Here is a 17,111-nt window from a genome sequence, read left to right as displayed (position 1 = left end):
AATATTTTATATTAAATCCTGGAGTGCTTTCCTGGATGAAATAACATTTTGGCCATGAAAATTTATAAGTAGTTCAGATAGATACCTCTGCTATTTCTATCCAGAGGCAAGAACCTGGGCCTTCTAGAAGATAATTGTGCACTTTCCTCCAATTGTAATTTAGCATTTTCATCAACTAAGACGGTAAGTAACAAATCATAGTGATGTTGGCTGTGCTGGTAACTCTGAACCAAGAAAAATCACAATATTTTTTCCCTTCATATTATTATTAAGATTGAAGATATTTTGAAGTATCATTTATGCTAACTACTAATTTGAAATTACGGTAATTAATAAACTCACTGTAACATTATGTTATTTAAAGCATTGACAAAACTACCTATTTTTGTTTTTCTTTAATATTTTGATAACTCTAATTCAATGCATTAGGTTCCCTCTATAATGTTATATCATTTATTTTATGCTTTTGAATTTTCTTTGGGAACAGACCGCCAGAGTGTTCCATGGAGTAAAATATTCATAAGCTCCGCTTCACACCGAGGACAACAATCCTGAAATAATGTGTAGCCTTTTCTGGAATTATGTATTCTTTTCACACGTAGCCATATGTGCTGCTGACACTATGGGTGGCTCCTTCTGCATCCAGTGGTTGTGATTAATTTGTGCTGAGCCATGGATGCTCTTCTAGGAGTCCCCCCTCTGCAACACCCAGAGGGCTCCCTGAACACAGCTGATCAGGGTGAGAGGTACAGTCTATGACCATACAACATCGCTTTTATACTGGATGAAACCAATTGGTCTGTATGGGGTTCCGATCCAGCAGCTGTGATCTGATTAAAGCAGGAGCCGTTCATACATGCAAGTCATTCTGAACAGGACCTTTTCTCTCTCCCTTTATTTTGTAGCTAATTATCCCCAAAGCCATTATGTCCTATCCATATGGACATACTAGTGATGTCATGAAAAGTCACAAAGTCTATTGTTTGTTCTCTACCAGCTGCCCCCCGCCGCCCGGGTCCCAGTAAACACACACCAACACACAATTTGTGGATGGAGAGAGGAAAACAAAAAGCCAAATTTTATCACAGTGAAAGAAGTTTATGTTTTACATTCAGCTCATAGGTTGTTAATTTTTACTGCCAGCTGTGAAGCTAGGAAAAACATGTATTATCTGCATGATGAAAACAAAGTAGTCCAATGAAAAGGAAATAAAACTCAAATTAGATCTATGGGAACAATCTAAGTCTGCATATCTTTAAATGTAACATGTGAAATTCTGTTTTAACCCCCGCATTAGTTTGTTAATAGGGTTGATATGTTTGGATTGCTATTACATACTTCATCCGATTTCAGTGTTTCAGGGGTGCTAACCAGGTATCTGTCTTCAAGGTCCACATTCTTAACCCCTACCCTATTTTGTATATCCTTCTCTAAATGCAAAAACATATTCTTTTGTGTTGGTGAAGAAGCAGAAGGATGAGTTTTAAGTTCAAGGCCACATCACATGTAAGTAACAGACAGACAAGCACCCAAACTCATGTGTCTAGGTTTATGAGAGAGTACACAGGGAAATTCACCCCATGTTTCTCCAACTCAGAGAATGCACATGAATATACAAATATAAGACGGATAGAAGAAATTAGTGGCAGGAAAGAATATTAATAACATAGATACTCCAGATTAGAGGTAAAATATGGCACTTAACACAAATTAATACTATTACACTTTGCAGTAAGACCATGCATCAAACCTGTCATCCAATCCTCTCTTCTTCTAAACAATATAAATAGGAATTCTCAAAAATCTGACTTATTCTGTTCCCCTGTAATGAGTGGTAAATGAGATGAAAAGCACAAAAAAGCAGGTCAAGTGAAACAAGGTGGCGTTTTTAAAAAATTACTTCATCCCACAAAGATAACTTTATTTATATCTACAGAGTCTGTAGTTACAAGTTAAACATTGTATTTAAAAGTCAGATTTTGTTTAGAGAATTTCTGGGCATGAGTCCCATTTTCAGTAATGACACTAAAAGCCAAGAGAGCAGAAGTATAAGAAAAATGCACTATTTAGTTACTCTGGAGGGCAAAACACTGAAAGAGACAAACTACTCCATTTTCAATAATAAAACAAGGAGGTGTTGATAATCCCTTCGCTCGCTATACCCAAGGACTGAGAACCCAGAATAACTTTTCTGGCTGGTGGGTGGCAAGCAACTTCACAAATCCCACCGTCTCTAATATGAACCCTTTGAAGTAGATAGAAGGATTTAGGGGAGAAGGGAAAGTGGGGGAGATGATCAAGACATATAAATGAATTCTAGGAAAGAAGAAAGAGATCATTTTCTCCTAGGCAGTCAGGAGATCTTTGTCGTGCACCTGTAAGATGCACTTGTCACACCCAAAATATAAAATATAAGCAGGATCTAACTACTTCTCACCTCCTCCCTGGTTACCACCCTGATCCCACTACCACCATCTGTCCCCTGATCATTTTAACTTCTCTGTCAGTGTCCACGCTGGCCAGTAGCCCACGCCGATAACCGGAGCCAGGCTTTCATGAAAGAATAGCCCGATTGGGTCCCTTCTTCCACCAAAGCCTTCAAGGACTTCCATTTCTCCCAGGCTTCCATCATGCTCCTGTCCTTCTCACTCCGTGGGCTCTGTCCCTCGCCTGGACCCCACGCTCCTCTTCAGTCAAGCCTTCAGGCGACACAGGATGTCATTCCTCAAGCCTGCCTCTCCCAGATAAGCACAGGCTGCTTATTTGCAGCAGGAGGAGGCTGACTCTGAAACCAGGCACGCCCATGCTGCCCGGGCTTCACGCACCCCTCATCCCCACTGCTGAATGCAACTTGCAAGTCGACCTGAGGAAGAGGGTTTGCTTTGGAGAATTTTGCTGGACGGCTCAATTTATACTTCCATTTTCTTTTTTTGATTAGGAATTATACTTTTTCCTAACTGATTTAGATTATTAAAATCTATTTACTCACATTTTCAACCAATTAATTTATCTGTTAGCATCAACAATCTTACTAGTTTACACCTTTCCAAGAGCCAGGCACTGAGACACGCCTGCCTCGGGATTCAAACAAGAATGACTTGGACTTTTATTGGAAAGCAAATGCTTATGAAAGTCTGAACATTTCCTTGACAACACATTGTTATTGAATTCTTTCACAAGTGGAAAGTGTATGGTTGTGCCAGGTATACCTCAGAGGTTAGCCACAGTAAAAAACAAACAAAACAAAAGGTGCATAACACTATTATGATTCTGATACAAGATATGATACTTCAATGTGATCATAAAAACAATTTAAGCACTGCCTGGGTGGCTCAACTGGTTGAGTGCCTGACTCTTGATTTCGGCTCAGGTCATGATCTCAGGGTCGTGAGATCGAGCCCCACATCGGCCTCTGTGCTTAGCGGGGAGTCTGCTTGTCCCTCTCCTTCTGCTTCTCTCAAAGAGTGTGCTCTCTATCTCAAATAAATTAATAAATACGATCTTAAAAAGAAAACAATTTGAAACAGACAAAAGTAATTTATGTTGTTACAATCATCCAGCTGGGATCTTTGGGTGTGTGAGGGGTAGTGGCCAGGAGAGGGTGGTGGGACATCTGGGTGTTCCTAATATCTTTTTTTTTTTTTTTTTTTTTGTATATCTGGGTGCCTCAGGTTGTGAAAACCCATCAAGAGGGACAGTTTTCAATAAAAAGTTTACTAAAATCTGCTATACACTTGCTCTCCCAAAATGTGCATGTAGGCTACCCCTCCTCCCACCACAATGAACGAGTAAACTAATTTATGGCCACTCAAGGGCAAATGATGCAGCTTAATAAAGTGTGATCTAGGAAGTGACCGGAACAGCCAACATTATAAGGATATTTAAACATTACAGATGCTTGCCTCTTCCAATCCATTGTTTCATTAAAGGCAGGCTCCAGAAGTAGACCCCACCTTCTGTACTTTCCATCAGTGTCTCTCAAACACTGCAGTTTCTAAAGCCCTTCTCATCTGATGCCTCCATGTCTCACGTGAGGTCCCTGTTAAGGCACATTCTTGGGGGCTCAGTCAGGCTTTCTGATAGCTATTTATTTGTGTTTCCTTAATTATTATTTTAATGTTACCTGCCTTACTGGGTTCCAAGTGACATTAATACATGGTGGACTCTCCACTTTAATGCCCTGAAAGACACGTGGGCATCTTGATTCAGTGGGGGGAGCCCTGAAATCTGCCTTGCAGAAATGAGCGCATCCCATGATCATGGTATGGCCAGCCAGAAGCCGTCTGGGAACCAGTTAGGCCTGGTATTTCTTCTTCTCTGGCTCAGGCTCCGGCTCCTAGGTAGCTCTTACAGCGTAGGCCAATACTGCTCTAGCCTCACGTACAAGTAATTGTTAGTTTTTCACCTTTAAGCAAAGTTTTAAATTTCAGTTGGACCGAACAGTTGGAAATGAAAGTGCAGGGACCTCACTTCTTTGAGGGAGCTCTCTCTAGGATCCTGCTCAGCTCACTAAAGCACTACAAGGGATTTGAGGTCAAAGCCCTAGTAACGGACAATAGGTTACATTTCCTTTCTACATGCGTACATTTTTCTTTTGAGATGTCTTCAGGAGAGATGGCTGTGGCAACCCTCTGTTCCCTGGGTTAAGGATTATATTAATATTTCTAACTAATAATTAAATATAAGTATATTCCATTGCTTCTTGGCCCTTCTTATAAAATTATAGTGCCTGAAACCTACAGAAATGTTCTTTATTTAACCTTTAATACTCTAACAAATTAAAGATGCCTAAAGATTTTGACAGCAAGGGCACTTGTAACAGGGACCAAAAATATTTAAGAACTTACAGAACCATACCATAATTTATCAGATAAAATACAAAAAATCGGCATGTATATCACACAACTGGTTTGTTTGTAATATCATAAGTACAGCAAAGAAGTACATTCTTGGTTGGAAATAAATAAATTTTCTATTTGACAAAAAAGAAAAAAATGTCTTCAGAGAGAATGTAGACAACACGCACCCAACAAGGGTTCATAATATGACAACCAATCATACTGATACACTTCCCACCAAGGGAATACTTTTAATAAAGTGAAGTATATTTTATCCTCACTTGAAGAATATGCCCTTTCTGTTTATAATTTATTGCATCAAATCTTCAAAGTTCCATTATATCTTTCAATAATAAAAATCTTTCTCTTTGCTTAGTGTTTGAGATAAGAACTGACACCAGAATGACTAAAGCAATTTTGAATGATTTAAAGAAGAAAAACCCAGTCGCTCTGGGGAAGACATAGGCTCATAAAACCCCTGCTTATCACAGATATGTCAGGTTCTTCGGCTGGTGTTTTGAACATGGGAATCATCTTGGCTATAAAGAGCGAGGCCAGCCAGAGACAGAATTATGATGGTGATGAAGAAGTCACTTTATTCTGGAATACCTCTGTTTTATCTCCCTTACTTTGCCCTGCCATCTGCCTCCCCAACCAGGAAAGGCCCATTCAGGTTTCTGATCCCGTTCCCACTGAGTTGGCTCTCAACCAAGGGAAAACCCCATTGAAGTACTTTATATGAATTAGTGGCCTGGAAAAGTCCATCCTGGAATATCTGAATTTCCAAAAAAAACCATCAGTATCCAAACAAAAAACAAAAAACAAAAAAAAAAAAAAACAAAAAACAAAACCCACCAAAACCCTGATCTCCAAGTGGGTTATTTTTCAGAGCCTGGAAGCTAGAGAGAGTGAGAGTTTAGTGTTTCTCCTATGTACCAGCTTATTCTTGAGAAAAAATAGTCAGCAGACCTATCTAGCTTACAAGTTGTTAGAGTATATCTAAATTTTCCACGCAACAACCAAGAGGCTTATGAAGACCCCTCGGGGATGGTTGTGCAGGAGGGTGGCGAGAGTTGACGCACGTGAAGGGGTGTAGTGGGGAGGGATGGACGGTAAGGCCTGCTCAGAAAGTGGCTCCAATTGAACGTTTTACAATATTTGGACTTGCTGTTGTACTCCTACGATGACCTTTGCAGACAGTAGGGCCTTGCCAAAATCAAGACACTGTGAGCAGAATGGATAAATTGCTTTTCTTCTTCCAAGCAGCTGCAGGTCACCTTGTAAGGAAGGAAGGAAGCCAACTAAAATATCACCTCTGTGTGTCTGTCGTCAGCTTGCGTGTTTGGAGAGCTGCAATATTCAACTGCTATATTCCATTTCTCTTCCAACTCAGCTGGATGAATAACAACGTGAGACAAGAAGACACGATATGTTCTTTGCTTTTATTAATTTCTATAATTGACAGATTAGTCAATTCATTCAGCCTCGTCCTGAGAATTTTTAGAGATGTGGACCGCTGGGAGGATATACAAGTATGCAGTGTTGTTTTGAGGAAACAAAAATAATGGTTTATGTGTTAATCGGCTAAATTAAAAAAAAAAAAAGGAACAAAAAATAAAAGAGCGTGTATCAGATGTGTTGATGGGTTTCTGAAAGTGCATTATTCATTAAGAAATCCATGGAGAGATTGTTATTCCGTTATTAATAAGCACTAATGCCTGAAATTTCTGTGGGATAATTTCTCTAAAATGGATCAAGGACTTTGGCTCTTAACGGACTCGAACTTCCTCACCTTAGAGATTCTGCTAGGAGAGCAGACAGAGTTTATTCTCTGATGACCTGCTGAACGGAGATCTGGGGCACGTCTGTGTCTCGTTCTTGAAGCAGGAATCCATGAGGACAGGGAGAGAAAACGTGGCTAGAATATTTCCAACCAGAACATTCATCTTGCCTGCTGTGGATGGAAACATCAGCTCTGAGTTTCTGTCCTGACCCCGGCTCGCTGGAGGTTCCTACTCAATCTTTCCTAAAGGGAGGATGCATGCCTTTCTTCCCTCCTCTTTAATCTCTCTCTTTTTGGATAGACTGACAGCAGAAAGAACAGTAACTTGCACTTCACAGTCTCCTTAGCGGACTTGACTGATTTTGATAGTTGTTTCATCTTCATGGGAGATGCCACCCTTTGTATTTTGAGACGTGATGCCTGATGGTCTGTGACCTGCAGCCCCATCTATCGGCTCCTGGCACCCATGATCTTTCAGATCAACCAAGTTTCCATGGGAAATCCATGTGGCGGGTAAATGGTCCAGTGTCTTGAAGGCAGCATGGAGCGGCATGGCCCCGTTTCGTTTTAGGCACACTCTGTCGGCAACATGGGGACACAGGGAGGATGTGAGGAGAAGCGGCTTATGTTTGAGAGGCCGCCTGCGTGAGATGGTGGCCCGTGATGGGGACTAGAGGACTGCCAAGGGCAGGGGGACGTGTAGGAGAAACTCCCGGGCTACGTGAAGAGGACCTGTTAAGGACCGCACAGGGCCGTGCGGGAGCAGGTACCTGGGGAACTGGCACTCCTGGCTCGGGTGACTGGCCGATTGCATGGTGTTGATGCAAAGAGAAAAGCAGGAGTAGAAGCTTTCAGATTTTAAAAGGTGTAGAGTTTGCTGCATTCGTTTTTATAGGCTTTATTTATCTGACAGATATTGAGAGAGAGACAGAGGTCACAGCAAGGGGAGCGGCGGACAGAAGGAGAAGCAGGCTCTCCGCTGAGCAAGGAACCTGATGCAGGACTTGATCCCAGGACCCTGGGATCATGACCTGAGCCGAAGGCAGACGCTTCACTGACTGAGCCACCCGGGTGCCCTGAGTTTGCTGCATTCTTAACGTGCCACAAGTCCATAATGCTAGGACTGGTAACCGGAAATTCCGATGTGGACATCAGGAGGGAAATAAGTCTAAAAGCGTCCTTTCCACACTGGCAACTTCCTCCACACAGAGCTTTCATGCATTTCCGTCTCTCCTACACCAAGTGAAGTGTCAGGCAACCCGTAAGCACCCCAAGGACTTGGCAAACTGAAAACCGGCAAACACCGTAAGCCTTAAACACAGCAGCTCTTAGTGTTCCACTGAGTCTCTGTGAAGTAAAGTATCCTTGATGTCACCGTTCACATAGAGGCCAAGCACTCTCTGGGGTTGTGGCACTGGAAATCCATGAGGATGCTAGCTGTTCTCTCTGACCTCGAGGAAAATACCTCGCCAGGATCACCATCACATCAGCAATGATATTCAAGCTGCCCAGTTTCAATTCCGTGGCTCAGTATCTACGTCAAAATTTATCTTTTTTTTTTTTAGAAGGAGTGTTTGTTTGTTCAGTATAGTCATAAACAGCTTTAACCTCTGCCTTCACCTGGCTCTGGCCTTTTTTTCCAGGGGCTGAATTTCAGAAGTTTACTGCATCTTTATTCTGGACAGACGGACAAGATGAAGTCGTACCAAATGCACACACTTTCGAAGGTAGGTATTTAAATACAGTGAAGATGCAGGTACACAAATCCAGTTACCCTATAAGTTTGATTGGAGAAAACTATTACGACAAATATTTCTTGAGCACCTTCTGTGCACTCGACATGGATGGTGTCAGGGCTTGGGCCACAGCGTAAAGAAATATATTACCATTTACCCTACTGTAAAGGTTAAGAGGAAATACACAGGAAAACTGAATGTAGGGCAGTTAGAGCCACCATGGGGACGAGCGGGATGCGGGGAGAAGCTTCCAAGCTTCTTTCCAGAGTGAGTATCTTAGCCTCTGACACATCAGTGAAGCATTAATGCCAATCACTGAGGCATCCGTGTGAGCCTGAGTGCCCAGTAAGAAAAGAAAGGGTGACTCAGGAGACAGGGCAGCCCCCACAGATGCCTGGAGGCCAGAGGGAAGATGGAAGATTGAGAGCACGGCGAGTGCTTCAGGCTGGCTGGACAGAGAGCGTGCAGGGTGGCGGCTGAGGGCTTAGGTTAATATGCCCGTGGTGTGGAAACACAAGGGATTGCAGCTCAGCCTGCATGCAATATGGCGTCGGTAGGCCGGCGGTAACGACCTAAAAATCAGAGAGACCGTGATGTGATCATGTCTGTGAGCCTTGCTTTAGCTGTTAATCCACGGGAATAAGATTTAAAAAAAAAAAAGTCATGCTTCAGCAACTGCGAGACACTGAATTATTAATAATTTATCCACTTGATATTTGTATTAGGTGTCCAGATCAAAAATATATCAACTAATAATATTTTTTTTAACAAATACTGCACTTAAAATAATAAAAGTGAATTTTCTGGGCTTTGTGATAGCTACTCCATGCGTGAACTGATTCATTATCACACAGAAAATAAAATATGCTTTCATATTTCTATCTCCTAGTTGCTTTCTGCTTTGTAACTATGGTGCTCACGCAACTTTTCACCCAGACTGGGGCAGTTTTGAGAGTGAAAGAGATATTACAAATACTTATACAAAAACAACAGGCACGAATATGAACCACCCTGGGCAAACCAAGCATATGATTCTTATTCAAAATGTGCATTTCATTTTAAGAATGCTTAAGTGATTACAATCATTGAAAATTTGGGACAGTGTTTTGAAATGGAGCATCCTTTCTTCTTTTAATTGGACTCATTTCAATTCTTTAATATTCTAAAGTTGGTGGACTACTCTGTTTTGTTTTCCTAATTTCACTCTTACATTTTTGTCAGTATCCTGAGTAAATCCCTGGCTGAAATGGATGAAAGAAAGATGATAAATCTCTTAACCATGACGCTTCCCAGCTGTTAAATGTGCATAGAGCTTTCTAAAGCAGAATTTTCAAAGTCTAGGAGAAAATACTTCATTTCATTTTCTTTTTTTCTTAGCTCCCGAAACAGAAATTGGGATCAAATCCAATAAAAACTTTTATGGCCAACGAAAAATGAAGCATTATTGAAATAAGAAAAAGGGAAGAAGTTGAAAGACTCACTAAAAGAGCTGCCAGATAGTAGCACTTCAACAGATCCCTCTACAAAGCCACAATATTCAGCTATTATTCAAGCAGGTGGCACATTATTATTCTTATAGATTGATACCTTTGCTTATTATCCCCTCGACTGCACACAAAACACAGTAATTTGAATCTAATAATGTCTGTAAAAACTTCCATTAATAATATAAAGTGTTATTAAAACATAAAAAAAAATTATCTATGGCCTGTTCTAATTGATTTTTGTTTCTATAATTGATGGGCTGAGTTTCATTGTACCTGGGTATACCAGGACAACTAACTTTGATAATAAAGGGAAATAACTGATTTCAGGGTTGAAATGAGGCAGTTTGGTAACAGTGCTTTGTCAGTTTTCTTAGACCCTACAGAGAGCAGACCCACAGGGCTTCACAGAGATTGACAGTACACAATGGATACATATTTTTGAGTTTTATATAGTTCCGTGATAATTAAAATAGTCAGTGCAAGAAGATAAATCTTGTGCATGGCCATTTGCTACAAATGGTAAAAGGAGTCTGTCTTTGTTGAATGACTCCCAAACCCCTACTGAATAAAATTGAAGGAAAAAGCAGTTTCACATGAGGCTCTCCTCCTGGTCTGGCCCTATACCTTGTTTCACCATTAACTGTTCATAGCTGCAACACACCTCCCAGTTTTTACTTCTGCTCTTCTGCTCTTCAAGCATAGTTCCCACTTCAATTCATTGGCCAAAACCTTCTGACACAGCAATATTTAGCATGGGGTAATCTCCAGAACATCTTCCCGGAGTCCCCAGATTAATTTATATGTCCCGATTCTGTACTTTTCCAGCACTTTTTAGTTGTCTTCCTATTAGCAGTTGATGTGACGTATTTGATTTATCAGCATGTAGGACTCTTTGCCCTTAGAGACTACAAGTTCTCCAAGGACAAGGGACTACCGAATAATCTCAGGATCTGGTAATGTATATAACAGGATCGGTGCTCACAAAATATGTCCTAATTTGAGCTAAAATTAAATGTATGTCTCTGCATTATTGTTTGCAGTTGTACCAACAGAGAGTTAAACCAGACAACGATTTCTAAGCAATTGCATCTTGGTGAAGTGAAAAGAGTATGACTCTTGCTTACATAAACCTAAGTCTGAATCTCAGTGCTGCCGTGTCTCAGGGAGGTAACTCTGAAATAGTCAGTCCCTTACCCTGTCTGAGCTTTGCTTTCCACCTTTGTATCACTGAGCTTCCTACCAAGATTATGGCTCTAATTCAATGAAAAATGTACTTAAGTAACTTGGACATGCTCGGTAAACTTCCTTATCATACTTCCTCTTCCTTTAACACTTTTAAATAAAAAAAAATACCCTCAGGCTACATTTCTATAGCTATGGTTCTGTCTGTGTAGCTATGAGAAAGTCATAATACACACCAGACTTACTCCATGTCCTTGCTCGGGTCTGTTGTATTACTTAGAGTGCCCTTCTACCACCCGCGTCTCTGCTCCATATATTGCCATTATTCCTCACTCAAATCTTACCTGCCCAGCAAAGTCTATCAGAATTAATTGACAGATCATCCCGGCTTCCACAGTACCTCTTAAATGATTTTATTACAATGCAGTAGGTATTATTTAACTATAATTGTAATACCAAATGGATTCCCCTAGTTTTGATAATTTTTCCAGTCTAGGATCATTTTTCAAAATAAAGAAAATAATGAGACATATATTGAAAGAATTTCTGGACAGGTCAGATCTTTTCTTTTTATGTTAGAAAGACAAACAATATTTTAAAACATAGTATGATATTAAAATAAAAAATACATAAATTTATGCACATTTAAAATATATTCATGAGCAGCTTTTGTGGTCAAGAATTAATTCCTTTTAGCAGGAAAAAATAATGTTAGAAAATGTAGCAATGTTATATTATGTAGCATTATATACATTTGGCCAGGGCATTTATTACATATAAAAATACGCAGTATTTGAATCATGTCATAATATAAACAGTTATCTTAAAGAAAGGCAACACAATGTATTAAAATAGCTGCACTTCACTTTTTTAAACATTGTTGTCATATTAATTTTAATTTTTGTAACATAAAAGTGCCTATAATAGCCACTGCAAATTTCTTTGATTAGCAGTTTATAAACGCAAACAAATAAGAAATTAGTTTAATTTACCTTAATAACCAAATCAAATTTCTGGTGAAAGTCTCTGTTTACTGGCTCCAGGAGACTAAGTTCTGCAGTTCTAGGATGCATATGGAAAAATCGTGGGTAATCCTCAGGAGTCCCTGAAAGGCATTGAGATTGTAGCACATAATTGAGAACAATATGTAATATATGTGTGTGTGCTATATCTATTTCCCTTCACTTACTGAGGAACAGAATCACAATTTCATTACTAAATTAACTTTCAAAATTATGCAGTCTAGGGAAAGGAGACACAATAAATGTGGTATACAATTAATTAGCTCATGAGTAAGAAGATGGAGAGTATTTTTTATTGGGGTGCTTTTCCAAATATCTTTTATTAGGAGAGCTCTTTAATTAATTTGAAACTTCATCACATGCAAAGAGATATTAAGTGTAGGGAGAGCAAATTTTGAAGTATAAAATTGTGTTTTTAATGGTGCATAAATCTTAATTATAGCCTGCGTGGTCTTTCACCATAACTTGTAATAAACAAAGACTAGTAATTTGTACCAAATATCAAGCTGCTTGAAAATTAAAATGAACATATTCTGTTCCAGCTGGGCAAATATTTTTCTTAAGGCAAGAATCCAGCTAATTATATCAATCATATTAAATAAAAATATACTGATGATACTGTTAATGCCTAGAGAGGATTTTTTAAAAATTTTTTAATAGATTTTATTTATTTATTAGAGAGAGAGAATGAGAGATAGAGAGCACAAGAGGGAAGAGGGTCAGAGGGAGAAGCAGACTCCCCGCCGAGCAGGGAGCCCGATGTGGGACTCGATCCCAGGACTCCAGCATCATGACCTGAGCTGAAGGCAGTCGCTTAACCAACTGAGCCACCCAGGTGCCCTAGAGAGGATATTTTTTTAAGTACAGGCATTTTAGTGAGTTGAAATACATTTCTTCCTGCAGAAGTTTCCTTCAGTTGCATTATCTTTCTGTGTATGATGTGACATTCTTTTTCTCAAAGTAAAGAATAAATAGAAGTCAAATCGTATAACTCCAGAGCATATGTATGCATTTGGCACAACAATAGCCATAATAATGAAATAACTATGGCTTCCAATTCTTAAAGCTTATTGTGTACTAAATGCTTTATGCAAATAATCATCAATAAGTCTGTAAATCATTCCCATTTTACAGAGAAGGACTTGGCAACTTCAAGATATTTAATAATTTGTCCAAGACCAAAGAGACAATGTAAGACAGAGCTTGCATTCAAATCGAGGTTGCAAGAGTCTGACATAAGCAAAAATGGATTAATTTCTATTCTTCCTTTGCTTCAACACTGAGACAAGAAGAGAAACTCTCCTGGGGTATTATGTGAGGGGAAATAAAAAAGTATGCCAGTAAAATAGACTTGAAAATCCAGAAATAGTCAAAATTGCACATGTCAATTTAGCATATAATAAACTATTCATCTCAAAACAGTAGGGTAAATGGATTTTTGAATACTAGCATTTATCAAATAGAACAGCCATATCGGAAATTATAGAATTACATCCATTTTTTATACTAGAGTAAATCCCAAATGGAGAGTATATTCATATATAAAAACAACGAAACAATACAAGTGCTAGTAAGAGATGAAAACATGGATGAATTCTACTATAACGTGAGAGTGGGCATCTCTCTCCTAACTATGGCTCAAAATGAAGAGGCAATAAGGGAATAGAGAGATAAATTTGATGACATTACAAAATAGCTTGGCGAGACACACTAAACAAAGTAAAAGCACAAGTGACAAACTAGGGAAAATATTTGCAATTAACAACAGACACAAAATGTTCATATCGCTAACACATGTAGATTTACAAATTAGGAAAGAAAAAGATCAGCAATACATTAAAAAAGATTGGGCTACAGAATGTAAAGAGTTCATAGAAAGAGAGAGAAATGACTCTTGACCAAGTACAAAGATGCTCACCTTTATACACAAGAAGAAAAATTCAAATTATGAGATTAAACTGAGATTCCATTTCCTATTTGTTAGATTAGTAATGGCCCAAAGTGGACACCATACTCTATTAGTGAGCCCGTGAGGAAACAAGAACTTTCAGACATTTCTGGTATTATTGAAAGAGTGTTATAAAACCTATGATGGGAAATTTGGCATAGTCCATGAAAATGATCTGAGTATTGGGGAATTCTAAGAAGATGGCAAGGCAGGAAGCATTAGGAATCTATGCCTTCATGTAGACAACAATTGGCAAAATCTTTCTAATGTAACTCTTTTAAAACTCTGGAGTCTATTGAAGTCTTCCAAATTTCAGAGTAAGGTCTGGACAGTAAAATACATAATTTCTACCAATTACAGCTCTAAGCACAGCAGCAGCTACCTATCTCCCAACTCTCTGCCACTTGGCAGGGAGCTGGGCCTATGTTTCTGGAGAATCTTCTACACATGCTGGGAGCAAGGTTGGGCAAAATGGACCGTGTCCTTCAAATAGCAGACATCTGTGCTCTCACAGGTGGTTGATGTTTCTCATCACAGAAGTGCAGGTGACTATTGTCTCTCTCTCTCTCTCTCTCTCTCTCACACACACACACACACACACACACACACACACACACACACACACACAACCACCACACCCATTGTTCCCATTGTTGTAAGCTCCTCCACTTAGGCTGAATTAATTTCCAGGAGTTCTGAAGGGCCAGCACCCCTTTTACCCCCTTCATTTTTCTCTCTCTTTTTATCCCCCTCTTAGAAGCCCAGCATTAAAGAGGAGGACATCCAAAAGCAACTGTACATGAGGGGAAATTAGAAAGTCACCATGCATACCCAGGGGAAGGCATAGCTCAGAAATTACTTAAGGAGATCTTAAGTATTTACACTTCAGACTAGACCTCAGCACAGAGACAGAATACAACTGTAAAAATCAATCAATCAATCAATCAACAAAAATAGAAACAAAAACCAGTAAACCCTGGGAAAGTAAAAAATTCTGATTTCCAGAGTTACATTATTAGAATCAAATGTCCAATTTTCAACAACATAGAGTGTACATAAAAACAGAAAGATATGGCCCATTCAAAGGGAAAAAAAAAGAGACCAAATCAACAGAAATTGCACCTCAAAAACACCTGATTGATGACGTACTAGATAAAGATGTTAAACAACTGTATTAAAGATGCTTAAGGAATTAAAAATAGGTATAGACAAAGTCAAGAAACTGATATATGACCAAAATGGTAATATTAATAAAGAGATAGAAAACCTAAAAAGAAACTATAAGAAATTCTGGAGCTGAAAATGACAATACTGAAATGAAAAGTTTACTAGAGAGATTCAAAGACAGATTGAGCAGGCAGAAGAAGGAATCAATAAACTGAAGATAGGGCAATAGAAATTATTGAGTCTGAGTAACAGAAAAGAAAAGAAAAGATTAAACAAAAGGGAAATGTGTCTAATTGACCTGTAGGGTACTATTAAGACCAACATACACATTGTGGGGGTCTCAAAAGGAGAAAAGAGAGAAAGAGGCAGAGAGAATGTTTTAAAAAAAAAAATCTTAAAATTGCCAAAATTTGATAAGAGATAGAGATAGAGATCCAAAAAACTCAATAAAATTCAGGTAAGATGGATTTAAAGACACACCAAAACACTTCATAATCTAACTCAAAAGGCAAAGACAAGGAGAGAATCTGGAAAGTAGCTAGAGGGAAGGGACTCATTGCATACAAAGGATGCTCAATAAGATTATCAGCCTTTTTGTTATCAGAAATCTTGGAGGCCAGAAGAGAGTGGCCCTATATATTCAAAGTGCTAAAGGAAAGCAAAATGTCGAAAAAGAATCCTATATCTGACAAAACTGTCCATCTAAAGTGGCAGAAATATTAAGGCATTCCCAGATGAATGCTGAGGAGTCCATTACCACTAGACCAGTAAGGACAATAGGCTATAACCTGAAGCAGAGTGGGGAGTAAAGATCTCAGGAAAGTAAATATATGGGCAATTATAAAAGCTAGTATTATAGTAATAAAAGTCTATAACTCCACTTTGCGGTTTCTACATAACTTCAGACACTAAGAAATTTAGGAGAATTATTAGTTTATGTTTTCAGGCACATAATGTATAAACATGTAAACTTGCTACACTTAAAAGCGTGAGGATTGAGCTGGAAAGGAACAGAGTTTCGTATGTTATTAAAGTTAAACTGGCATAAATTCAAGTTAGAGTGCTATGACTTTAGGATTCAAATATAATTCCCATGATGAAAACAAAGAAAACAATTACAGCATATACACAAAAGGAAATGAGAAAGGAATTTAAACTCTACAAAAAAATCAACAAAACACAAAAGAAGATAGTACTGAAGGAAATGAGGGATGAGAAGGTTGTAACATATATGGAAAACAAGTGGCAAGATGACAGAAGTCCCTCCTTATCACTAATGACTTTAAATGTAAATTAATTAAACTCTCCACTCAAAGATAGACAAATGGATTAAAAAAACATAATCCAACTATATTCTGTCTGCAAGAGAATCACTTTAGATTCCAAGACACAAATAAATTGATAGTGAAAGGGTGACATATGCCATACCTTGAGGACAATATGATAAATGAAATAAGCTAGTCATAAAAAAGACAATTACTGCATGATTTTACTTATATAAAATACTTACAATCACAGACAGTAGGTAGAATCACGTATTCTAGGGGTTGTGGAGAAGAGGAGAATAGGGAATTATTGCTTGATGGGTATAGAATTTCAATTTTATAAAATGAAAAGAGTTCTAGACACACAAGCTTATGAATGAATTTAATATCACTAAACTGTATACTTAGAAATGGCTAAGATGGTAAACTGTATGTTATGTTTGTTTTACCACAATTAAAAATTGAAGAAAATCATATTAGCATTTATTTTTGACCCAGAAATTCCACTTCAAGGAATTTTTGCATTTTAATAATAAAAGATAAGTAATCACCTACATATACTTCAATAGTGGTCTGGTTGAATAAATGCTGATGCATTCTCAAGTGGATAATAATTGAAATGACAAAAATGAATGATAAGGGGGCGCCTGGGTGGCTCAGTCGTTAAGCATCTGCCTTTGGCG

The 17,111-nt window shown here is 38.6% G+C and overlaps 1 protein-coding gene across 1 annotated transcript in view; it reads right to left on the bottom strand.

The window, feature by feature from the left end:
* The window catches only part of PCDH15 (protocadherin related 15), a 1,343,394-nt gene that overhangs the window by 355,563 nt on the left and 970,720 nt on the right, over window positions 1–17,111 (bottom strand). The window contains exon 12 of the mRNA XM_035724230.1: window positions 12,019–12,131. Within this exon, the coding sequence (XP_035580123.1) occupies window positions 12,019–12,131 (113 nt within the window). The remainder of the gene's footprint in view (window positions 1–12,018; window positions 12,132–17,111) is intronic.

Source organism: Zalophus californianus, chromosome 15, assembly GCF_009762305.2.
Source record: "Zalophus californianus isolate mZalCal1 chromosome 15, mZalCal1.pri.v2, whole genome shotgun sequence".
Taxonomy (NCBI): Eukaryota; Metazoa; Chordata; class Mammalia; order Carnivora; family Otariidae; genus Zalophus; species Zalophus californianus.
Note: the sequence above shows the minus strand (reverse complement) of the source record. Positions and strands in the feature narration are given on the sequence as shown.